This window comes from Bufo gargarizans, chromosome 3 (genome assembly GCF_014858855.1).
Source record: "Bufo gargarizans isolate SCDJY-AF-19 chromosome 3, ASM1485885v1, whole genome shotgun sequence".
Taxonomy (NCBI): domain Eukaryota; kingdom Metazoa; phylum Chordata; class Amphibia; order Anura; family Bufonidae; genus Bufo; species Bufo gargarizans.
The window spans coordinates 384,053,773-384,079,278 of NC_058082.1; the positions used below are offsets into that span (position 1 = coordinate 384,053,773).

General features: G+C 42.1%; 1 protein-coding gene across 5 annotated transcripts in view; it reads right to left on the reverse strand.

The window, feature by feature from the left end:
- The window catches only part of ANKS1A (ankyrin repeat and sterile alpha motif domain containing 1A), a 731,235-nt gene that overhangs the window by 289,650 nt on the left and 416,079 nt on the right, over positions 1–25,506 (reverse strand). For all 5 annotated transcript variants that reach the window (XR_006388413.1, XM_044288191.1, XM_044288189.1 and 2 more), the window contains one exon: positions 14,115–14,231. Coding sequence is in view for 4 of the 5 variants with exons in the window: in XM_044288191.1 (XP_044144126.1) it covers positions 14,115–14,231 (117 nt within the window). In the remaining variant the exon portion in view is untranslated. The remainder of the gene's footprint in view (positions 1–14,114; positions 14,232–25,506) is intronic.

A 25,506-nucleotide genomic window follows, 5' to 3' on the forward strand; every position in this document is an offset into this window, starting at 1 on the left:
GTAAAAGTCGTCGCTATAAAAATAACTTTTTACCAAACGCCTCGGATGAACGGTGTTAAAAATATAAAATAAAAACTGTGCCAAAACACCTATTTTTGGGCAAAATTTAAATTTAAATCCATTTTGCCAGTAATAAAGCAAGGGTTAACAGCCAAACAAAACTAAACATTTATTGCCCCAATTCTGTAGTTTGCAGAAACACCCCATATGTGGTCGTAAATGGCTATATAGCCGCAAGGCAGGGCATAGAACGAAGGGAACTCCATATGGTTTCTGGAAGGCAGATTTTGATGGACAGTTTTTTTTTTGACACCATGTCCCATTAGAAGCCCCCCCTGATGTAGCCTAGACTAGAAACTCCAAAAAAGTGACCCATCTAAGAAACTACACCCCTCAAGGTATTCAAAAGTTACTTTACAAACTATGTTAACCCTTTAGGTGTTCCACAAAACTAAATAGCGATGGTAGAAACAATTTTAGAATTAAATTTTTTTGTTACATTGCCTCAAAAAAGAGTAATATAGAGCAACCAAAAATCTAATTTACCCAAAAATAGTCCCAAAACAACAACCACCTTATCCCGTAGTTTCCTAGATGGGGTCACTTTTATGGAGTTTCTACTCTAGGGGTGCATCAGGGGGCTTGAAAGGGTACATGGTGTAAATAAACCAGTCCAGCAAAATCTGCCTTCCAAAAACCATATGACGTTCCCCTTCTTCTATGTCCTGCCGTTTAGCCAAATAGTAGTTTACCACCACATATGGGGTGTTTCTGCAAACTACAGAATCAGGGCAACCCATTTTGAGTGTTTGGCAGTTAACCCTTGTTTTACTCCTGGAAAAAACTGATTATATTGGAAAATTTTCCAAAAAATAGAAATTTCAAAATTGTTTCTCCATCTGCCATTAACTCTTATGGAACACCTAAAGGGTTAACAAAGTTTGTAAACCCAGTTTTGAATACGTTGAGGGGTGTACTTTCTTAGGTGGAGTCACTTTTTTGAAATTTCTATTCTAGGGGTGCAACAGGGGGCTTCAAATGGGACATGGTATAAACAAAACCAGTCCTGCAAAATCTGCCTTCCAAAACCCATATGGTGTTCCCCTCCTTCTATGTGCTACCGTTCGGCCAAACAGTAGTTTACGACCACATATGGGGTGTTTTTGCAAACTACAGAATCAGGGCAACCCATTTTCAGTGTTATTTGGCAGTTAACCCTTGTTTTACTCCTGGAAAAAATAGATTATATTGGAAAATTTTCAAAAAAATAGAAATTTCAAAATTGTTTCTCCATCTGCCATTAACTCTTGTGGAACACCTAAAGGGTTAACAAAGTTTGTAAACCCAGTTTTGAATACCTTGAGGGGTGTACTTTCTTAGATGAAGTCACTTTTTTGAAATTTCTATTCTAGGGGTGCAACAGGGGGCTTCAAATGGGACATGGTATAAACAAAACCAGTCCTGCAAAATCTGCCTTCCAAAACCCATATGGTGTTCCCCTCCTTCTATGTGCTCCCGTTCGGCCGAACAGTAGTTTACGACCACATATGGGGTGTTACTGCAAACTACAGAAACAGGGCAACCCATTTTGAGTGTTGTTTGGCAGTTAACCCTTGTTTTACTCCTGGAAAAAATTGATTATATTGGAAAATTTTCCCAAAAATAGAAATTTCAAAATTGTTTCTCCATCTGCCATTAACTCTTGTGGAAGACCTAAAGGGTTAATAAAGTTTGAAAAAAACAGCTTTGAATACCTTGAGGGGTGTAGTTTCTAGAATGGGGTCATTTTTGGGAGGTTTCTATTATCTAAGCCTCACAATATGACTTCAAACCTGAACTGGTCCATAAAAAGTGGGATTTTGAAGATTTCTCAAAAATTTCAAAATTTGCTTCTAAACTTCTAAGCCTTGTAACATCCCCAAAAAATAAAATATCATTCCCAAAATGCTACAAACATTAAGTAGACATATGGGCAATGTAAAGTCATCACAATTTTTGTGGGTATTACTATGTATTACAGAAGTAGAGAAACTGAAACTTTGAAATTTGCTAACGGCCTGGGTAAGTCAAAGCATTTTAAAGTTATGAGCACTTAAAGTGACACTGGTCAGATTTGCAAAAAATGGCCTGGTCCTTAAGGTGAAAATGAGCCTGGATCCTTAAGGGGTTAAAGGGAACCTGTTACCAAAATATGACATTGTACACCACTTACATGGCTCTCTAGCACACCTATCCATGATTCAAATGGTACCTTTGTAATTTTCTTCTGAGTTTCACCAGCAGTAAAAACGCACTTTAATCCATATGCAAATGAGGGCTCGCAAGGGAGGCGTTCTGTGTGTAGGTGCCCAGGCTGCTCTGCCTTCTATTTACATTACTCCTCCCCAGCCTCTTCCTTGGCCCGCCCCCGCAAGTCCCTTGCGTCATCCACAGGACCGGCCGATATACCGTGCGTGGCGCCGCCGGTACGGCATGCGCACTGTGATGCCAATTGTGGGCACGACATCGCTACATGTAGTGCGCATGCACCAGCACAGGAATAAAACCAGTGACTAGAGGGCGGACGAGAAGAAAACAGGAGGACTGGAGGCCGGTGCATGCGCACTACATGTAGTGTGCACTGTGCATGCACTGGATATGGGCCGGTCCTGTGGATGACGCAAGGGACTTGCGGGGCCGGCCAAGGAAGAGACTGGGGAGGAGTAATGCAAAAAGAAGGCAGAGCAGCCTGGGCACCTACACACAGAAAGCGTCCCCTGGGCACTTGCGAGCCCTCATAAGATAAGATGCCTTTATTGTCACTGTACAGTACAATATAATACAATGTACAATACAATGAAATGTTGTTTGGAGCAATCCTAGATGCCATGGACAGAGGAACAAGAACTGACATTTAAACTAAAGCATTACACTAGAAAAAAAAAAAAAAAACATTGCACCAGAAGGCATTACTATTCACAGTTTACAGCATATACAGGTCCTTCTCAAAAAATTAGCATATTGTGATAAAGTTCATTATTTTCTGTAATGTACTGATAAACATTAGACTTTCATATATTTTAGATTCATTACACACCAACTGAAGTAGTTCAAGCCTTTTATTGTTTTAATATTGATGATTTTGGCATACAGCTCATGAAAACCCAAAATTCCTATCTAAAAAAATTAGCATATCATGAAAAGGTTCTCTAAACGAGCTATTAACCTAATCATCTGAGTCAACTAATTAACTCTAAACACCTGCAAAAGATTCCTGAGGCTTTTAAAAACTCCCAGCCTGGTTCATTACTCAAAACCGCAATCATGAGTAAGACTGCCGACCTGACTGCTGTCCAGAAGGCCATCATTGACACCCTCAAGCAAGAGGGTGAGACACAGAAAGAAATTTCTGAACGAATAGGCTGTTCCCAGAGTGCTGTATCAAGGCACCTCTGTGGGAAGTCTGTGGGAAGGAAAAAGTGTGGCAGAAAACGCTGCACAACGAGAAGAGGTGACCGGACCCTCAGGAAGATTGTGGAGAAGGACCGATTCCAGACCTTGGGGGACCTGCGGAAGCAGTGGACTGAGTCTGGAGTAGAAACATCCAGAGCCACCGTGTACAGGCGTGTGCAGGAAATGGGCTACAGGTGCCGCATTCCCCAGGTCAAGCCACTTTTGAACCAGAAACAGCGGCAGAAGTGCCTGACCTGGGCTACAGAGAAGCAGCACTGGACTGTTGCTCAGTGGTCCAAAGTACGGTACTTTTTTCGGATGAAAGCAAATTTTGCATGTCATTCGGAAATCAAGGTGCCAGAGTCTGGAGGAAGACTGGGGAGAGGGAAATGCCAAAATGCCTGAAGTCCAGTGTCAAGTACCCACAGTCAGTGATGGTCTGGGGTGCCATGTCAGCTGCTGGTGTTGATCCACTGTGTTTTATCAAGGGCAGGGTCAATGCAGCTAGCTATCAGGAGATTTTGGAGCACTTCATGCTTCCCTCTGCTGAAAAGCTTTATGGAGATGAAGATTTCATTTTTCAGCACAACCTGGTACCTGCTCACAGTGCCAAAACCACTTGTAAATGGTTTACTGACCATGGTATTACTGTGCTCAATTGGCCTGCCAACTCTCCTGACCTGAACCCCATAGAGAATCTGTGGGATATTGGGAAGAGAAAGTTGAAAGACGCAAGACCCAACACTCTGGATGAGCTTAAGGCCGCTATCGAAGCATCCTGGGCCTCCATAACACCTCAGCAGTGCCACAGGCTGATTGCCTCCATGCCACGCCGCATTGAAACAGTCATTTCTGCAAAAGGATTCCCGACCAAGTATTGAGTGCATAACTGAACATAATTATTTGAAGGTTGACTTTTTTTGTATTAAAAACACTTTTCTTTTATTGGTCTGATGAAATATGCTAATTTTTTGAGATAGGAAATTTGGGTTTTCATGAGCTGTATGCCAAAATCATGAATATTAAAACAATAAAAGGCTTGAACTACTTCAGTTGGTGTGTAATGAATCTAAAATATATGAAAGTCTAATGTTTATCAGTACATTACAGAAAATAATGAACTTTATCACAATATGCTAATTTTTTGAGAAGGACCTGTATATAGCAAGAACAAAGTAGGAAGTGCTTGTGAGAATATATACACACTGATTCAAACACCACTGCAGACCTACTGCAGGTCATCATGGGTTCATGAATGCAGCAGTCACTTTCAGTCTGTGGTAGTTTCTATCCTAGGAAGGGGCAATAATCTCCGAGCATTTAGGAGACTGATTGCTTTGTGGTAAAAGCTGTTCTTCAGCCTAGTGGTGCGGGCATGTAGGGCTCTAAGACGCCTACCAGAGGGTAGGGGAATGAAAGGCTGTGGTCAGGGTGAGTTGGATCCCCACAGATAATTTTTGCCCTGTTGCTGCAGCGAGCAGTGAAGATGTCATCCAGTGATGGTAACTGAGTACCAGTAATTCTGCCAGCCATTCTGATGATGCGCTTGAGGGTCTTCTTGTCCTCAGAAGAGCAGCCGGAGTTCCACACTGTAATGCAGTATGTGATAACAGATTCTATGGTGCACCTGTAAAAATTGACTAGCAGCTGTTTTGGGAGTTGTGCTTTCTTCAGACTCCTCAGAAAATAAAACCTCTGAAGGCCTGTTTTGGCAATTTCTGTTGTGTTTTTTTATCCATGACAGGTTCTGACTAATATGAACTCCCAAGAATCTGAAACCTTGAACTATCTCCACGTTTCCACCATTAGTGCTAATGGGATGGTGTCCATTTTGTTTCTTCTTCCTAAAATCCAGAATTAGCTCCTTTGTTTTCTTGGCATTGAGTATGAGGTTGTTGTTCTTACTCCATCTCTCTAGGTTCTCAACCTCTTTCCTATAGGCTGTTTCATTATTGTTAGAGATTAGGCCTATCACGGTCGTGTCATCTGCAAATTTTCTAATGGTATTGGTATTGTGAATAGGTTTACATTTATTTGTGAAGAGGGAGTAAAGGAGACGGCTCAACACACAGCCTTGCTGTTTTGGAATTGGGACAATTGTGGAGGACTTCAGGCAAGTGGGGACAATGGCCTGCTCTAGTGAGCTGTTAAATATACTGGTAAATACAGTTTTCAGCTGTTTAGCACAGTTTTTTAGGACTTTTCCAGGGCCAGCTGCTTTCTGGGGATTAATGTGGTTTAAGGCCCATTCTACCTCATGTGCTCTCAGTATCAGGGAACATGATGGAGCCTCTTGCTGGGCAAATTTGATGATAGGCAGCTCATTGTCTTTGTCAAATTGTGCAAAAAAAATGATTTAGGTCATTTGCATATGGATTAAAGTGCGTTTTTCCTGCTGGTGAAACTCAGAAGAAAATTACAAAGGTACCATTTGAATCACGGATAGGTGTGCTCGAGAGCCATGTAAGTGGTGTACAATGTCATATTTTGATGACAGACTCCCTTTAAAGGAAAATGGGAATTTCAAAATGTCACTTTCTTTAGCAGATTTTACATTTTAATCTATTTTATTTTTCTGCAACACATCAAGGGTTAACAGCCAAACAAAACTCAAAATCTATTACCCTGAATCTGGAGTTTACAGAAACACCCCATGTGTGCTCAAAAACTGATGTTTGGGGGCACAGCAGGCTTCAGAGTGGAAGAAGCACCATATGGCTTTTGGAGAGCGGATTTAGCTGGAATGGTAATTGGGAGCTATGTCTCATATCAAGACACCCTGAGGTGACCCTACAGTGGAAATCCCAGAAATTCAAAATGCCAAGAAGTGACACCATTTTGAAAAGAGCACCCCTATACGAACATTTCAAGGAGTGGAAAAGGCACTTTTGACCTAAAAGTTGTTTCACATTAAAGAATATGTAGTGGTTGTTGGAAAGTGGATATGCAAGCGAAGTTGACTAAATCAGAGATATAAAGTGGAAATATTACAGGGAGCATAAAGGATTAAATTAATACTCCATGGATGAGTGGTAGATTCTGAAACAGTCCTGCATACACAGGCCAGGTTTTTAAGGGCAGGTTTTGCAGTGGTAAATTGTGTCTTTCCTTATCCCCCTTTTGTGACACACCCTGCATCTTTTTTGGGTTCCTCCCGTGCTGTCTGGGGGATTTGTCCTGGAAAATGTTGCCCTGGTACGACATGGGCACCATGACTACCAGAAGTAATGGGACCCTCCCCGGCCTGGGTTTGAAAAATTAGGTCTTTTTAACCACCTCTTGGAACTGAAGGAAAGTTCCTGTATGGCCTGCAGATTAAAATTAGCACGTACACATTGCCATCTTTACAATGTGTCCGGCCAGTTTTTTGTACCACACTTTTGTTTCTCGTGTGGCACTGTAGGGCTCAGTAGTTGATCTGAAAGATCCACCCCTCCCATGTGCCTATTGTAGTTCAGGATTTAAATTGGTTTGGGGACAGTGATAGTGGGCCAGGGGAGCTGGCGTTAGTGCGAGTGGTGGTCAGTACAAGGACGTCCCTCTTGTCCTTGTACTTTATCACCAGCAAGTTCTCACGGAGGAGAGCCCTACTTTCTCCCATTCTCAGCGGTTGCCCTTGGGAGGCCTCTCTCATTTTTGCGCACTGTGCCGCAAACCACAGTACCTCTGGTAGTTAGGGGTATGCTGGTCTAATAGTTATGCACTTAAAGGTGGTAACCTTTATCTAGCAGTGGGTGCAGTAAGTCCCATTAACTCCTAGGATGGGGGGGGGGGGGGGAGAGAGATACTGGGGCTTCTATTCGGGAATCTTTCTCTTCGTAAATGTGGACCTTGTGGGTGTACAAGGAGCTACTCTCACAAAGTTTGCATAACTTTATTCCATACTTTGCCTGTTTGCTAGCCAGGTACTGGCGGAATCTAATCCTCCCTTTGAAGAGTATTAGGGACTAATCTACACTGACATTTTTATCTGGATTGTACACGTCAACACCTCAGCAAACTTGGTGTTAAAGTGGTGAATGACAGGCCTAATTTTGAACAGACTGTCAAATGTTGGGTCGTTTTGGGGTGGGCACTGGGTTGTCATTGTAGTGTAGAAATTTCCTAACCGACTCAAAACGGTTCCGGGTCATGATGTTACTGTAAATTGGAGTCTGGTAGAAAATGTCCAAACTCCAATAATGCCTTACATTTAATGTGTTTTTACAACGCCCATATGCAGCACGAATGCATATCATCTCTGCTGCACTTACTGGGGTCCACCCTAGGGTTCTAGGAGATGGCGGTGTACGGTTCTGAGCAATTATTTGGCGTATAAATTGGTTTGGGTCAACATTAAATTTACAAAATCTTCAGAGAAGAAGATTTAGAAAAAAATCTGTTTCTATGAAACCCACAGAATCTATCTGAATTCCTCAGTTGCCCACAAACTCAGGAATTTGGGCCTGATAATCGTCAGTGGGTGGAGTCCATAAGGGTTCACTCTGGGGGGCTGCCTCCGCTGCTACCCTGGGACATCTTCTGGAGGGTCCCTCATCACAGGATGATGCTGAGAAGGTAGAGGAGTAGAGGAAAGTGGCATCCTCTTTTCCCTCACTGGCAGACTACATATCGGAGGTAAGGTTGGCATATGCTTCTTCAGCTGAGTATACTCGTTCGGATGGACTGGACATTTTAATTTTATTGGGGTGCGACGTGTGAAATGTGTAAACCTTTATTTAGTGTGAGGGGTTTGTATGTTGTGTTTTCACACGTGAAGGGGCTTGTCATAAATTTTACATTTAGAAGAATTTTTTGTAGGAAAAAGTATTTTGCACAAAAAGTCTTCTGCACAAAAACAAAACAAAACTTGCAGTGCAAACTGGGCACAAGCGATCAGTAAAGGACACTACTTATCAGTGTGCAGTGGTTGCAAAATGCATGTACGCAGATGGTGCGTTTGTGCAAAATTCTCAACTGACACTAACTGAAATTGATATAGATACACTAGCTGGAGGACCCGCTATTTCATTTACAGCATCTATTTCATTTACAGCACTCAGCCCCCTTAACAGAGACCTCCACAGCCCCCCACCCCTTAACACTGACCCCCCCCCACAGTGCCCCATCCCTTGAAATTGGACCTCCATAGCAGCTCACCCCCTTAACTCTGACCTTTACAGCAGCCTTCCCCTTTAACAGTGAGTTTCACAGCACACCATCCCTTTGACAGTGGCCTTTACAACAATCTGCCCCTTAACACTGACCTCCATAGTGGACCATGCCTTTAACTGAGACACTTACAGCAGCCTGCCCCTAGGGTGCCTAGAGGTTCAGTTTTAGGCTGGACAATCCAGCTTTCAGACTCACTGTTCTCCGTCTGGAGCAGGGCCTGCATGGATACAAGGTTGTCCTTTTGAACAGCTCACTCTCAGACAGCAGCACTGTGCTGTCTGAGTGTGAGCTGCAGGAAGAAAGTCACCGTCCCTCCCACCCCTGCAGCTGACAAAAGTTTATTTTTAACTCCATTGTTTTCAATTCCTGTTGGCTGAGGAGTGGGAGGGGACGTGGCCTAACCAGATCGGGGGCGTGTCTTAGCAGGAACTAGAAGTTGATTTTTAACCCAAATTTTTTTCAATTCCTGTCGGCTGAGGAGTGGGACGGGGCGTGGCCTAACCAGATTGGGGGCGTGTCTTTTTGAACAGTTCACTCTAAGATAGCAATACTGTGCTGGCTGAGCTGCAGGGAGAAAGTCACCCTCCCTCTTACCCCTGCAGCTGACAGAAGTAAATCTTTACCTTCATTTTTTCAATACCAGTCGGCTGAGGAGTGTGGGGTGTGGCCTATGATCAGGAGCTTGGCTTAGTGTCGACTGGGGTGGGGTTTTAAGTTAGTCTTTTGAGGGTGGACACATTGTGGCAGTGGGCGTGTCTAGGCTCCTTCCTACAAGAGTGACGCCCCTCTGGGCTCTTACTGGCTAATTTGCATACCAAATAAACTGGATTTTCAGAGGATAAAAACATCTATTGCTGGAACAAAGGCACATCTTGAAATAAGGTACTAAGAGCTATTAGGCCATGGCTTTACTTCAATAGCGATTATCCTGGCGATTTAAAGCTCACCTACAGCAGTGAAGAAAAATGGCTGGGTTCTTATGGAAACCTGGAGTAAAACTGTGTATGTGGAGGCTAACGGCCTGCGATCTTCTATTGGCTGATAAGGGTCATGGGACCAAGCTTCTTTTGGCTAATGCATTTTTTGGGAATATATCAAGAACGGTACGTCCTACAGAGCAGAGATCCGGTCTAAAACCTTCCCGGACACCTGATGTACCTGTGTGCCAAATTTTGTGATTGTAAATTTGACGGTGCGGATTCCTTTACACACAAACTCAGCTTTATTTAACATATATACATATTTATGTAGGTGAAAAACTGATCCTTTTATTACACGCTATGCAACGTTTCAGCTCATCTCATTGGAGCCTTTGTCACGCAGTGAATACAGTGCTCTATACAGGTTTATATAGGTGAGTTCAATAAGTACATAATTGTTACCAAATAAAATAAATTTTTCAATAACCATGATTATTAAGAAAATATATATAAATAAAATTTCATACAATTTAATGTTTTAGTCTCCAATCAATAACCCTTGAGAATCAGTTATTAAACTCATGTGTATACTTGATACATGCGTGATATTATAAAATACATATTTGTGTTCAAATAATGAAACATATTGTGTACACCTGGTGAATTCAGTGGGCATTATTGTGTTAATTGTTACACATTAAAAATTAATGATCGTGGGGCGCTCACCCTATTTGTCCAGACTCCATGTGGCCAAAGTTCGGAGTACCACAAGTACAACTGCGCCTGCATCGACACAGTGTAAGTATCTGCAAATTCATCACATCGTTCACGTGCTTGTGCAAACAGAGCAGTGCAATGTCACTCGTTGGAGGTTACAATTAAGTTTCCGATTGTTGAATCCTACACTGTGCCTGTCTATGCGGCATCCAAGTATTCAACGGGTTCCATGAATGGTAACAGGCAATGTTTTTCAAGGGAATAGTAACATAAATCACTGGATGCTACAGGAAGGCTCCCAGTCCCAAGTTAACTTAGGATCCATGCCTTAACCCATTAGGGGCTGCAGATGAGGGGACGCTAGTGGCCCCACTCCCCATCCATGCATCCCTATGCCCACAAGTGAAAGGGAGTACAGGAAATATTAGGCATCGTCCAAGTTGATTCCAAGAGGGGTAAGGATCCCCCCCCCCAATCATCGAAAAGGAAGGCTGGCAGCACATTCAAGTGTTGCCTGCCCTCCAAGCCGAAATGGGGGAAAAGTCAAGGACTATCCATAGTGGTATATGGAGCCAATTGCAGGTCCGCAATTTACGGGCACAGTGGTTAACAGGTTAAGCAAACGTTAGTAATATTAGACAAAACAAATCTGGTTATAAACCCACATGAAGGAACTCATAATGGGTGCACATCCAGACACAGGAGCTGCGATCAGGATTAAACATTACTTAACATGTGATTCATCATACGTTAATTACTTAATGTCCATGCCACCTCTACTATGTTGGGGAAACCACATGGAATGTAAAGACCAGGCTTAACCAACATAGGTATAGCATCAGGAAAAAGAAACTTGATTTGCCAGTGTCTAAACACTTCACAGAGGCAAAACATACAGAGAGGGACCTACGCTTTAGAGTTATAGATCAGGGTGCCATGCCCAGACGTGGAGGTGACAGGATAGCTTTACTCTAAAAATGGGAACTTTATTAGATATACCATTTCCAAATATTGAAACCAAAAGGACTTAATGTGGACTTTAGGGTGATATAGCTGCTGGGGCCCTCTGGATGTGCTCCGATAACTCCTGTGTTGTAGGATTAAAACCAGTGCCCTTTCAATTATTTATTCTTAAGTTCCCTGTTTCTGTTTTATCCTAGGAAAATTTAAAAAAAACTATAGAGAATGATTGTGAAGACGCCACCCAGTATGAGGTACTCCATGTGGGTTAATAACAAGATTTGTTTGGTCTAATATTACTAACATTTGCTTAACCTGTTAACCACTGTGCCTTTAATTGCAGATATGCAATTTGTTCCATATTGATTGGCGACTATAACATGAAATTGTATTTATATATCTTTTTTAAACATGGTTATTGAAACATTTATATTATTTGGTAACAATTATGTACTTATTGAACTCACCTATATAAACCTGTATAAAGCACGGTTTTCACTGCTTGACAAAGGCTTCAATGAGATGAGCTGAAACGTTGCATAGCGTGTGATAAAAGGATCCGTTTTTCACCTACAAGTCCGGAGTGCTGCCTTGTTACCTGCTTATTCGATTAATGTACTTTAACATATATATCTATATAAAAAAACTTAAAAATGTGTTGTTGCAAATGAGCACACTACTGATTGTGCGTGTGTGAAAAAACTGTAGTATAAAAATTCACAACAGTGCTCTGTCAATTCACGAACGCAGATGGTACGTTCGTTCAAAAATCTAAACTGACAATGACTGAAATTTTTATATACACACTACTGATTGGCGCTCTGCAGCACGCACGAACAAACCGTGCATGCGTGCAATAACTGTATATATATATATATATATATATATATATATATAAAACTATTTCTTCTTTTTTAACCCAAAAAAAGGAAAAATTGGCCAAAAATTCAACACAGATGTGAAAAAAATAAAAAATAAATAAAAAAAATGCAAAGATCAGGAAAGGATTAAGGTTGAAATGGTGTGCACCACAAGTCCCAGCAAGCCAACAGCAGCACAGAAAAGCACAGAACCTCTCTGCATGCAGTCACCAGCTAGAATGGCTGCATGCAGGGAAGTTCAGCCCTTTCCTGTGCAACTGTAGCGCTGCCATTGGCTCAAGCCAATCGCAGCGCTGGCAGGGAACCCAACATACCAGTGTCCCCTGCCTTACCTCTGAGGTGACCGATGCTGACCAGTTTAGCACCAGCCACCTCACCCTGAGCCCCCCCCCCCACCCCGTGGCCTGTGACAGCTTCCTGCGCTGCGATGTGCCGGTCATTGACCGGCCAATCGCAGCGCTTAGAGCTGCAGGGGGTGTGGTGCAGCACCATGGTGCCCCTACCCCATGACTGCCTGCAGGTAAGAGCAGCCATGGTACGGCGATTACCACGGCGATCGTTCCCCAGAACCGCGCAGACCTTGTGCCGTACATGTATGGCGCTGGTCCTTAAGTCACGTCCGGTTGCGCTGGTACTTATGGGGTTAATGAGGGTGTGTGAGTAAAACACAGCCTATGGAACAATAAATTTAGAATCTAACGACAACCATTGAATATTCTGCAATATGTTACTGATTTTCATCTGGCAACAAACTACAACTGTTCTGAAATGTATCTACATATCTTAACAAAATTATTGCTGAAAAATTTTGAGCAGTCCTATAATATAGAATTGTGATTTGTTGATCATGTCACCTCATGTACTTTTCTACGACACAATAAAATTGATTTAGCGCTCACTGCAGCTCATTCATTCCATTTAAAACAAAAGTAAAAAAACTAAAATAAAAAGCACAAAAATACACTAAGGTTACTTTCACATATGCGTGACCAAAATGGTTCAGTTTTGATTACACATCAGTATGCATCCTTTCTGTCAGGATGTGGTTGTATAAAATCTAAACGGAACAAACTGGATCCGTTGAATGTCAATGGGTAACGGATCCGTATGATTACAGTTGACTTGTACATTCGATCTTCTGATCACTTATACCACAGACTGCTATAAAATACTACTGCAGTCTAAGAAATTTTCACAGGCTGCCAGATAGGCCATGTTTTTAGCATGGCTTAGCAGGCAGCTCGCAATGACCAGGCCTGGGAGACTTCAAAAGGCCCCTGGCTGTCAAACTGATTGAAGTGCCGCAATTTCACCACAGGACATCATTCAGAGTCCCACAGATGCCACGTTCACTACTGACAGCAGCATCTGAGCAGTTTTAGGACCAGGATCTGAGTTATCTTCGAGCCCTGTCACTGTCAAAGGCTTTCTGCCGTATTAGAAAGCCGGCACCCGCCACATATAAGATAAGATAAGATAAGATAAGATGCCTTTATTGTCACTGTACAATACAAAGTACAATACAATGAAATGTTATTTGGAGCAATCCTAGATGCCATGGACAGAGGAACAAGAACTAACAAGAAGCTCACTCCATACAACTGCTTAACCCCTTCTACACAGGCCAGTTTTCACCCTCCTGCTCAGGCCATTTTTTGCAAATCTGACATGTGTCACTATATGTGGTAATAACTTTGGAACACTTTTACTAATCCAAGCTATTCTGAGACTGTTTTTTCATGTTGAACATAATAGTCATAAATTAGAGTAAATATATTTCACCTTATTAAAAACACTTTTTTTTTACGTTTTTTAAAACTTTATTTACGTCCCACTCTGGGATTTCAACTTTTGGGGGTCTGCTCCCCTCAGCAATGCATTACAATACATCTGTATTATAATGTATTGCTTGTTAGTGTATTACACTGAGTGATATTTGCCCAGCGACTGATATTTGCTGAGCCCTTGACTTGAGGATAATGAAAATAAAAAAAGCTGAAAAAAATGATTTTAATTATTGTACAGATAAAACGTCTCATGTAATACTCACACTGGCTTCATAACCACATGACTCAAATATCAACTTCTCTGGTTGGTGCTGCCAGTTTTGTAAGGGAGAATATGAAGTAGCCAAACTGGGAGGACGGAAAGTTAACTTAGTTTCTTCCTGCAAATAAACAGGAAATGAATTAACATAAAGCACAAAAGTATTGAATTCCAGCTAATAACTACACTGAAGAATGTTAAAAATGTTGATTTCATGTGATCTTTAAAATACCATGAAGTTCTAATACTATAAAATATACATTAATCTTATGAAAGATATTTTTGGATTCTACAAAAGGATTATGTGCAGTTTTTCACAATAAGGAAGTTGCCAATGAGGGAACTAGAGGTAAATATTTTGAAAGCTGGTTAAGTCACAGAAGTCAATGCAAGTTCATAAAAAGTATAAAAAAAAAAATGGATAACCCATTTCAGTACCAAGCCAATTTTTTATCTTAAGGACCAGGCCAAATTTTGGAAATCTGATGTGTCACTTTATGTGGTAATAACTTAGGAACACTTTTACTTATCCAAACTATTCTGAGACTGTTTTCTTGTGACACATTTGTAGTTCATAATAGTGGTAAATTTGAGTCAATATACAGTATCTCACAAAAGTGAGTACACCTAGGGGTGGGTGGTATAGGCGATATGCAATATAAATTTGTGCCACAATATGGATTTTATGCATATCGCCTATATCGCCGAACTGCGATATGACCACGGAGCGGCAGTTCCAATCGGAGTCCAGCAGTGTAATGCTGGGGCTCCCATCGGTTACCATGGCAGCCAGGAAGCTAAAGTCCTGGCTGCCATGGTATGTCAGTGAGCAGCATTATAATCACGTGCGCTGTGGCCGCCGGGCACTCCTCCTCCTGTATGTGCGGCGCATTGCTAATGCTTATAGCTCACGTGCGCCGTGGCCGCCACATGCTCCTTCTCATAGGTCTGTGCTGCGCATTGCTAATGCTATAAGCATTAGCAATGCGCCGCACAGACAGAAGGAGGAGCGCCTGGCGGCCACGGCGCGCTTAGCTATAATGCTGCTCACTGACATACCATGGCAGCCAGGACTTCAGTAGCATCCTGGCTGCCATGGTAACCGATCGGAGCCCCAGCATTACACTGCTGGGACTCTGATCGGAACTGCTGCTGCCACCAATGATGTGGGGAGGGGGAAGGGGGCCCCTGCCACCAATGATCAATACTGGGGAGGGAGTGGCGGTGGGTTTGAGTTACCAGAGGGGGCTGATAAGAGGTAGAGGCTGATCAGAGGCTTGGGGGCACATGAGAGGCTGGAGGGCGGATCAGAGCCTGGAGGGCACATGAGAGGCTGGCTGCCATGGTCAGCTCCCTGCTGTTGTGTGCACAAAGCACAGGGCAGCAGGGAGAGTGTAAAGTCCTATTCACCCTAATAGAGCTCTATTAGGGTGAATATGACAAGGGTTCTAGCCCTTAAGGGGGCTAATAGTTATTAAATAAAAAGTAAAAAAAAAATTTTTAACCCTCCCCCACAAATATAGATAATATATTGCGATATATATCGCATATCGCACATGCTTAAAATTATATTGCAATATAGATTTTAGGCCATATCGCCCACCCCTAACATTTTTGTAAATATGTTATTATATCTTTTCATGGGACAACACTGAAGATATGACACTTTGATACAATGTAAGTCAATGTAAGATACAAAGTAGTCAGCTTGTATAACAGTGTAAATTTGGTGTGCCCTCAAAATCACAACACAGCCATTAATGTCTAAACTGCTGACAACAAAAGTGAGTGCAACCCTAAGTGAAAATGGCCAAAGTGTCAATATTTTGTGTGGCCACCATTATTTTCCAGCACTACCTTAACTCTCTGAATCCTCTTCGACTCCTCCATGAAGACATCACGGAGCTGGTGGATGTTAGAGACCTTGCATTCCACCACCTTCAGTTTGAGGATGCACCACAGATGCTCAATAGGGTTTAAGTCTGGAGACATGCTTGGCGAGTCTAGCACCTTTACCCTCAGTTTCTTTGCAAGGCAGTAGTCATCTTGGAGGTGTGTTTGGGGTCATTATGTTAGAATACTGCCCTGCAGCACAATCTCTAAAGGGAGGGGAACATGGTCTGCTTCAGTATGTCACAGTACATGTTGGCATTTATGGTTCCCTCAATGACCTGTAGCTTCCCAAAGCTAGCAGCACTCATGCAGCCCCAAACTATGACACTCCCACCACCATACTTGTGTGTGGTGGCAACCAGGTGAGGAGTTCAAAGACTATTGTGTCTTGCCTACATTTACTTGACACCATCTGAACCAAATAAGGTTATCTTGGTCTCATCAGAACACAGTGTTCAAGTAATCCATGTCCTTAGTCCGCTTGTCTTCAGCAAACAGTTTGCAGTCTTCTTGTGCATCATCTTTAGAAGAGGCTTTCTTCTGGGACGAACAATTTAATGCAGTGTGCGGTGTATTGTCTGAGCACTGACAGGATGACCATTTAACCTCTGCAGCAATGCTGGAAGCACTCATATGTCTATTGTGAAAAGATAATCTCTGGATATGACAATAAGCAAGTTCACTCAAGTTCTTTGGTTGACCATGGTAAGGCCTGTTCTGAGTGGAACCTGTCTTGTTAAACCACTGTATTTTTTTGGCCACCGTGCTGCAGCTCAGTTTCAGGGTGTTGGCAATCTTCTTATAGCCTAGGCCAGTGATGGTGAACCTATGGCACGGGTGCCAGAGGCGGCACTCAGAGCCCTCTCTGCGGGCACCCGCACCCTGGAAAAAGTCTATGGTGTACCAATATGCCTTAGACTTTTCCTGCAATTCAATCAGCGCAGGATGCACTATGAACAGCACAGGCAGTTCACTGAATGTAGGCAGGCTATTATAGCTAAATAATAAAGTACATGGAAGATAGACTATACTGGACTGTAGTATTTAGGGTAAATTGCTGTGTTGGCACTTTGTGATAAATAATTAGGTTTTGGGTTGCAGTTTAGGCACTCGGTCTCTAAAAGATTCGCCATCACTGGCCTAGGCCATCTTTATGTAGAGCAATAATTCATTTTTTCAGATCCTCAGAGAGTTCTTTGCCATGAGGTGCCATATTGAACTTCCAGTGATCAGTATGAGAGAGTTAGAGAGCGTTAACACCAAATTTAACACACCTGCTCTCCATTCAAATCTAAGACCTTGTAACACTTATGAGTGACATGACACAGGGGAGGGAAAATGGCTAATTAGGCACTATTTGGCCATTTTCACTTAAGGGTGTACTCACTTTTGTTGCCAGCGGTTTAGACATTAATGGCTGTGTGTTGAATTATTTTGAGGGCACACCAAATTTACACTGTTAGGCTCACTAGCAGTTTTGATTGATCCGGCAGGGTTCAGCAAAAACGTTTCCATTACTGATAATACAACCATCTGCATCCATTATGAACGTATCCAGTTGTATTATCTTTAACATTGCCAAAACGGATCCTTCAATAACTCCATTGAAAGTCAATGGAGGACAGATCCATTTTCTATTGTGTCAGAGAAAATGGATCCGTCCCCATTTACTTGCATTGGGGGTCATGCCAGATCTTGCTCCGCATCCCAGGATGGAAAGCAAACTACAACATGTTGCGGTTTGCTCTCCAATCTGGGAACACAACTAAACGGAATGGAACGCATTTTGGAGCGTTCTGTTCAGTTCAGTTTTGCCCCCCATTGACAATAAATGGGGACAAAACTGAAGCCTTTTTTTCCCGTATTGAACACCCATGACGGAACTCAATACCGGAAAACTTAAACGCTAGTGTGAAAGTAGCCTCATACAAGCTGAACATGGACTACTTTACATTGTATCAAAGTGTCATATCTTCAGTGTTGTCCCAGGAAAATATATAATAAAATATTTTTAAAAATGTGAGGGGTGTACTCATTTTTGTGAGATACTGTAAATCACCTTTATTTATATTTAAAAAAATAAAAAAGCTCAAAAAATTCAAATTACCAAAAAAAGTTCTCTGCTTTTAACCCCTTCAGTACCGAGCCACTTTTCATCTTAAATACCAGACCGTTTTTTGCAAATCTCATGTGTCACTTTTTGTGGTATTAACTTTGGAAAGCTTTTTCTGATCAAAGCCATTCTGACATTGTTTTCTTTTGACGCATTGTACTTCATGTTAGTGATAAATTTGACTCAATATGTTTTACCGTTATTGATTTTAAAAAAATCTAAAAATTAGCGAAAATTTGTAAAAGTTCACTATTTTCTAAATATTAATTTCTCTATTATGGCAGAGTGTAATACCTCACAAAACTGTTATTTCTTTACATTTTCCATAGGTCTACTTTATGTTGGCATCATTTTGTAAATAATTTTTTTTTTATTTTTTTTATAGGGCATTAGAAGTCATCTCAACCCGCAAAAAACCCTACCCTAGGACAATCGCGCAAAATATAAAAAACACAGAACATGGACACTAAAACATGATTTTTTGTTTTTAAAAATGCTGTTTTTGTGCAAAAAATAAATAAAAAGTATACATATTAGGTATTTCCGCGTCTGTAAGAACCTGCTGTATAAAAATATCACCTTACATTTTTCTCACCTTACATTACAAAAAGTGTAATACCAAGCAATGAAAAAGTCATATGCACCCCAAAATAGTACAAATTAAACCTTCATTTCATACCCCAAAAAATAAACCCCTACACAACAGTCGCCTAAAAAACAAAAAAATAAATAAAACTATGGCTCTCAAAATATGGAGACACAAAAAAAAATATGTTTTTCTTTTAAAATGCGAGACGTGAGATGACACGCTATGCTGCCCGCGCATGCGCAGTTCGGGCCGGCATTTCAAAGAGGACCATTTCGTCATCAGCTTGCCAGCCAATGATCGCGGCTGGCAAGCTGATGATTTTCAAAAAAAACAATCAGAGAGCCAGATAACAGATCATATTTGTAAATATGATCTGTTATATGGCTGCCTGCTCCTCTGCTGGTTCTTTTCGTCGGTTGGATTCAGCAGAGGAGCAGGCTTCACAGTACACCAGAGTACACCAAACACTACACTTTAGCCCCCAATCACCCCCCTGAACCCCAATTAACCATTTGATCACCCCTTTGTCAATCACTAGTGAAAGGAAAAAAGTGATCAGTGTAAACTGTCACATTTTTTTTTCACTGGTATTGACCGTTAGGTTGTAGGTATAGTTTAGGTCCCTTGGTTAGGTAGTTAGCGATCAGTTAGCGCCCAGCCCACCGCACCGCAGTCCGTTATTCGCTGATTAGCGTATCGCTAATCAGCATTTGTACTTTTATAGTATTTGGAAGTGATCAAAACTGATCACGGTCAGATCTATAATAGTACTAGTGTCACTTTAGTTCGCCCTCCACCCAAAACGCAGTGTTTGCCCGATCAGGCCTGATCGGTCGCCCACACGTGCGTTCGCCCACACCCGCCCCACCGCAGTGACAAAAAAATTTTTTTTTTTGATCACTGCACATTCACTTTACAAGCACTGCGGCGATAAAAAAATCAGTTTTGATATTTTTATCAACCGCAGCGGCCTCCGGTACTTCGCTAGCCTCCCATTTGTAAGACAGGCTTGCTTTTTTTTTCTTGGGTAGTCTCAGGGAATACCCCTAAATTTAGTTGCCCACATGTCTAACAGGGGGTATTCCTCTGAAGAGGCCTACAGGCTTCTGACCCAGTCGGATGAGGAGTGGGAACCCTCATCTGATGAATCCAGCGGGTCAGAATACGAACCTGTAGAAAGCAGTGGCTCTCTGACCCAAAGTTCGGACGAGGAGGCTGAGGTCCCTGATACCACCAGGCATACCCGGCCCCGTGTCGCTGGACCACAGGTTGTGCAGGATCCGCTTCAAGAGCAGTAGAGTGGGGCTGGTGCTGTCGGATTACGTGGTGAGGCATACACCAGCAGCCCAGCCCTCCCTGGACCTAGTACCAGCACTACCGTACAACCTGGTGAAGTAGCGAGCACCAGAAGGGCAGTTGAAGCTGGTACGGTGGCACGTGCAGTAGTAACCCCGTAGAGCCCGTAGAGCCCCTAGAATCCCAGAGGTGCTGGCAAACCCTGATTGGCAGCCGCACCTGTAGTTTTCACTTTCACTGCCCAGTCTGGAGTTCGGGTTGAGACAGCTCAGATCGGTCGGCCCTGGGATTTTTTGAGCAGTTCTTGACTGCAGAGCTATTAGACATAGTTGTGGCCGAAACAAACAGGTATGCCACACAATTTATCACCGCTAACCCGGGAAGCTTTTATGCCCAGCCTTTCCGGTGGAAACCAGTCCAAGTTTCCGAAATTAAAACTTTTCTGGGCCTCCTCCTCAACATGGGCCTGACAAAAAAGCATGAATTGCGGTCATATTGGTCCACAAACCCGATTCATCACATGCCCATGTTCTCTGCTGCTATGTCCAGGGCACGTTTTGAGGCCATCCTGCGTTTCCTGCACTTTAGTGACAACACCGCCTCCCGTCCCAGGGGCCACCCTGCTTTTGACCGGCTCCACAAAATTCGGCCCCTCATAGACCATTTCAACCAGAAATTTGCAGATTTGTATACCCCTGAGCAAAACATCTGCATAGACGAGTCCCTGATACATTTTACCGGGCGCCTTGGCTTATACAATACATCCCAAGCAAGCGCGCCCGGTATGGGGTCAAATTGTATAAGCTCTGTGAAAGGGCCACAGGCTATACCCACAAATTTCGGATCTATGAGGGAAAAGATCAGACCCTGGAGCCGGTCGGTTGCCCTGACTACCTGGGGAGCAGTGGGAAGACAGTTTGGGACTTGGTGTCACCCTTATTCGGCAAGGGGTACCATCTTTATGTGGACAATTTTTACACAAGTGTGGCCATCTTTAGGCATTTGTTTCTAGAACGGATTGGCGTCTGTGGTACCGCGCGAACTAGTCGCGCGGGCTTCCCCCAACGGCTCGTTACCACCCGTCTTGCAAGGAGGCAGAGGGCCGCACTGTGTAACGAAGAACTGCTTGCGGTGAAATGGAGAGACAAGCGTGACGTTTACATGCTCTCCTCCATTCACGCAGACACGACAATACAAATTGAGCGAGCAACCCGTGTCATTGAAAAGCCCCTCTCAGTCCACGACTATAACCTTCACATGGGAGGGGTGGACTTCAAATGACCAGATGTTGTCTCCGTATTTAGTTTCCCGCAGAACCAGACGCTGGTATAAGAAGGTGTCTGTATATTTAATTCAATTGGCTCTGTACAATAGTTTTGTTCTCTACAGTAAGGCTGGAAGAACTGGATCCTTCCTCAAATTTCAGGAAGAGATCATCGAGAACCTCCTGTACCCAGGAGGTTCCGTGGCCCCATCCACCAGTGTAGTTAGCCGTCTAAACGAGCGACATTTCCCCAATGTCGTTCCTGCTACCTCAACCCAACCGTCACCCCGAAAAAGATGTTGTGTCTGTAGCAGGAGTGGAATAAGGCGTGACACCCGCTATTTCTGTCCTGACTGTTCTGACCACCCTGCCCTATGCTTTGGAGAGTGTTTCCGGAAGTACCACTCACAGGTACACTATTAGCATAGGGATTGCATCTCACAGGACAGGCACACAGGACTATTAGGGCCCATTCACTCACTGCTGCTGCAAACGTCTCCTTTCACATGGGACAAAGTGCATAACGCACTTCGCCACATCTTTGGGCGATTTGCGCTTTGCACATTGACCCAAGGGGAAGGAGAGGTTTGTTCTATAAAAGTAAAAAAACAAAAAAAAAACACCAGTAAGCAAAAAGGTTAATGTTCAGTTAAAAAAGTTAAAGTTTATATGTTCTGTTGCAAAGTTAATAAAATTATTGCGTTGCGGCCTGTTTTTATTTTATTTTTATTTTTTTTTACCTTCCAGGTGGACCAACCGATCGACCAGCTGCAGCACCGATGTGCATTCTGACAGAAGCATTGCGCTGCTGTCAGATTACATGCAAGTCGGTGTATGCGGTGCTGCAAGACGGGATTTTCTCCTCTGCAGTAACAGATATGTTTGCCGAGGCAGACGAGCTGAGGAGGAGGCGGCGTTCCTATGCTTTGGCAAACACTTTGTGTATATATATATATATATATATATATATATAAAAAATAAAAAAAATCCCGGCAATGATTTATTCATCCACATCGATTGATGTGAATGGAGAAATCTGTTTTGCCAGGGCATACGAGCTAAGTGGGTATGGATGTAGGGCGGAGCTCCTATGTCCTGGCAGACGCCTTTCCCCTTTTTTTTTTTTTTTTTTGGCAGAGATTTTTTCATCCACATTGATCGATGCGAATGAAGAAATCTGTACCGTTCATTTTTTTCTTTCAGCCCAGAGGCTGAACGGAAAAAAAAATCTCATTACCTGTATGTCAATATAAGTTGAATAGCAGAAACTCCTAATGCTGGCCATACATGTAATGATTGCGGAGACCCTCAAATGCCAGGGCAGTACAAACACCCCACAACTGACCCCATTTTGGAAAGAAGACACCCCAAGGTATTTGCTGAGGGGCATATTGAGTCCATGAAAGATTTAAATTTTTGTCCTAAGTTAGCGGAAAGTGAGACTTTGTGAGAAAAAACAAAAAAAATAATAATCAATTTCCGCTAACTTATGCGAAAAAAAAAAAAATTCTATGAACTTGCCAGGCCCCTCATTGGATACCTTGGGGTGTCTTCTTTCCAAAGTGGGGTCACATGTGGGGTATTTATACTGCCCTGGCTTTTTAGGGGCCCTAAAGCGTGAGAAGAAGCCTGGGATCCAAATGTCTAAAAATGCCCTCCTAAAAGGAATTTGGGCACCTTTGCGCATCTAGGCTGCAAAAAAGTGTCACACATCTGGTATCGCCGTACTCAGGAGAAGTTGGGCAATGTGTTTTGGGGTGTCATTTTACATATACCCATGCTGGGTGAGAGAAATATCTTGGTCAAATGCCAACTTTGTATAAAAAAAAATGGGAAAAGTTGTCTTTTGCCAAGATATTTCTCTCACCCAGCATGGGTATATGTAAAATGACCCCCCAAAACACATTCCCCAACTTCTCCTGAGTACGGCGATACCAGATGTGTGACACTTTTTTGCAGCCAAGGTGGGGGCCCAAATGTGTGAGAAGAACTTTGCAATCAAAATGTGTAAAAAATGGCCTGCAAAATACGAAAGGTGCACTTTGGAATATGTGCCCCTTTGCCCACCTTGGCAGCAAAAATTGTCACACATCTGGTATCGCCGTACTCAGGAGAAATTGGGGAATGTGTTTTGGGGTGTCATTTTACATATACCCATGCTGGGTGAGAAAAATATCTTGGTCAAATGCCAACTTTGTATAAAAAAATGGGAAAAGTTGTCTTTTGCCAAGATATTTCTCTCACCCAGCATGGGTATATGTAAAATGACACCCCAAAACTCATTCCCCAACTTCTCCTGAGTACGGCGATACCAGATGTGTGACAATTTTTGCTGCCAAGGTGGGCAAAGGGGCACATATTCCAAAGTGCACCTTTCGTATTTTGCAGGCCATTTTTTACACATTTTGATTGCAAAGTTCTTCTCACACATTTGGGCCCCTAAATTGCCAGGGCAGTATAACTACCCCACAAGAGACCCCATTTTGGAAAGAAGACACCCCAAGGTATTCTGTGAGGGGCATGGTGAGTTCCTAGAATTTTTTATTTTTTGTCGCAAGTTAGTGGAATATGAGACTTTGTAAGAAAAAAAATAAAAATAAAAATCATCATCATTTTCCGCTAACTTGTGACAAAAAATAAAAAGTTCTATGAACTCACTATGCCCATCAGCGAATACCTTAGGGTGTCTACTTTCTGAAATGGGGTCATTTGTGGGGTTTTTCTACTGTTTGGGCATTGTAGAACCTCAGGAATCATGACAGGTGCTCAGAAAATCAGAGCTGTTTCAAAAAGCGGAAATTCACATTTTTGTACCATAGTTTGTAAACGCTATAACTTTTACCCAAACCATTTTTTTTTTTTGCCCAAACATTTTTTTTTTTATCAAAGACATGTAGAACAATAAATTTGGCGAAAAATGTATATATGGATGTCGTTTTTTTTGCAAAATTTTACAGCTGAAAGTGAAAATGTCATTTTTTTGCAAAAAAATCGTTACATTTTGATTAATAACAAAAAAAGTAAAAATGTCAGCCAGCAGCAATAAAATACCACCCAATGAAAGCTCCATTAGTGAGAAGAAAAGGAGGTAAAATTCATTTGGGTGGTAAGTTGCATGACCGAGCGATAAACGGTGAAATGAGTGTAGTGCCGAAGTGTAAAAAGTGCTCTGGTCATGAAGGGGGTTTCAGCTAGCGGGGCTGAAGTGGTTAATGAACAAATGTTCTTTTATTTATTCTATTTTATTTATCTGTTCTGTGCAGTGCTATTAAGAAAATGGCAAGTTTTGTATTTTGTACTTTTGCAGTAATGCAGATATGCTATTTACTTTAGTAAATTATGTTTTATTTTGAAAAAGACTGTGCATTTCAGTTCTTGAGTTAAGCATAACTACATTTCAGCATTATCAGTAATTTGTGTGTGCTTTTGCCTTGAAAATCAAAGCAAATAGACCTCTAGCACAATTCCCTTTAACCACTTCAGCCCCGCTAGGTGAAACCCCCTTCATGACCAGGCCACTTTTTACACTTCGGCACTACACTACTTTCACCGTTTATCGCTCGGTCATGCAACTTACCACCCAAATGAATTTTACCTCCTTTTCTTCTCACTAATGGAGCTTTCATTTGGTGGTATTTTATTGCTGCTGGCATTTTTACTTTTTTTTGTTATTAATCAAAATGTAACGATTTTTTTGCAAAAAAATGACATTTTTCACTTTCAGCTGTGAAATTTTGCAAAAAAAACGACATCCATATATAAATTTTTCACTAAATTTATAGTTCTACATGTCTTTGATAAAAAAAAAATGTTTGGGCAAAAAAAAAATGGTTTGGGTAAAAGTTATAGCATTTACAAACTATGGTACAAAAATGTGAATTTCCGCTTTTTGAAACGGCTCTGATTTTCTGAGCACCTGTCATGTTTCCTGAGGTTCTACAATGCCCAAACAGTAGAAAAACCCCACAAATGACCCCATTTCGGAAAGTAGACACCCTAAGGTATTCGCTGATGGGCATAGTGAGTTCATAGAACTTTTTATTTTTTGTCACAAGTTAGCGGAAAATGATGATGATTTTTTTTTTATTTTTTTTCTTACAAAGTCTCATATTCCACTAACTTGCGACAAAAAATAAAAAATTCTAGGAACTCACCATGCCCCTCACAGAATACCTTGGGGTGTCTTCTTTCCAAAATGGGGTCACTTGTGGGGTAGTTATACTGCCCTGGCAATTTAGGGG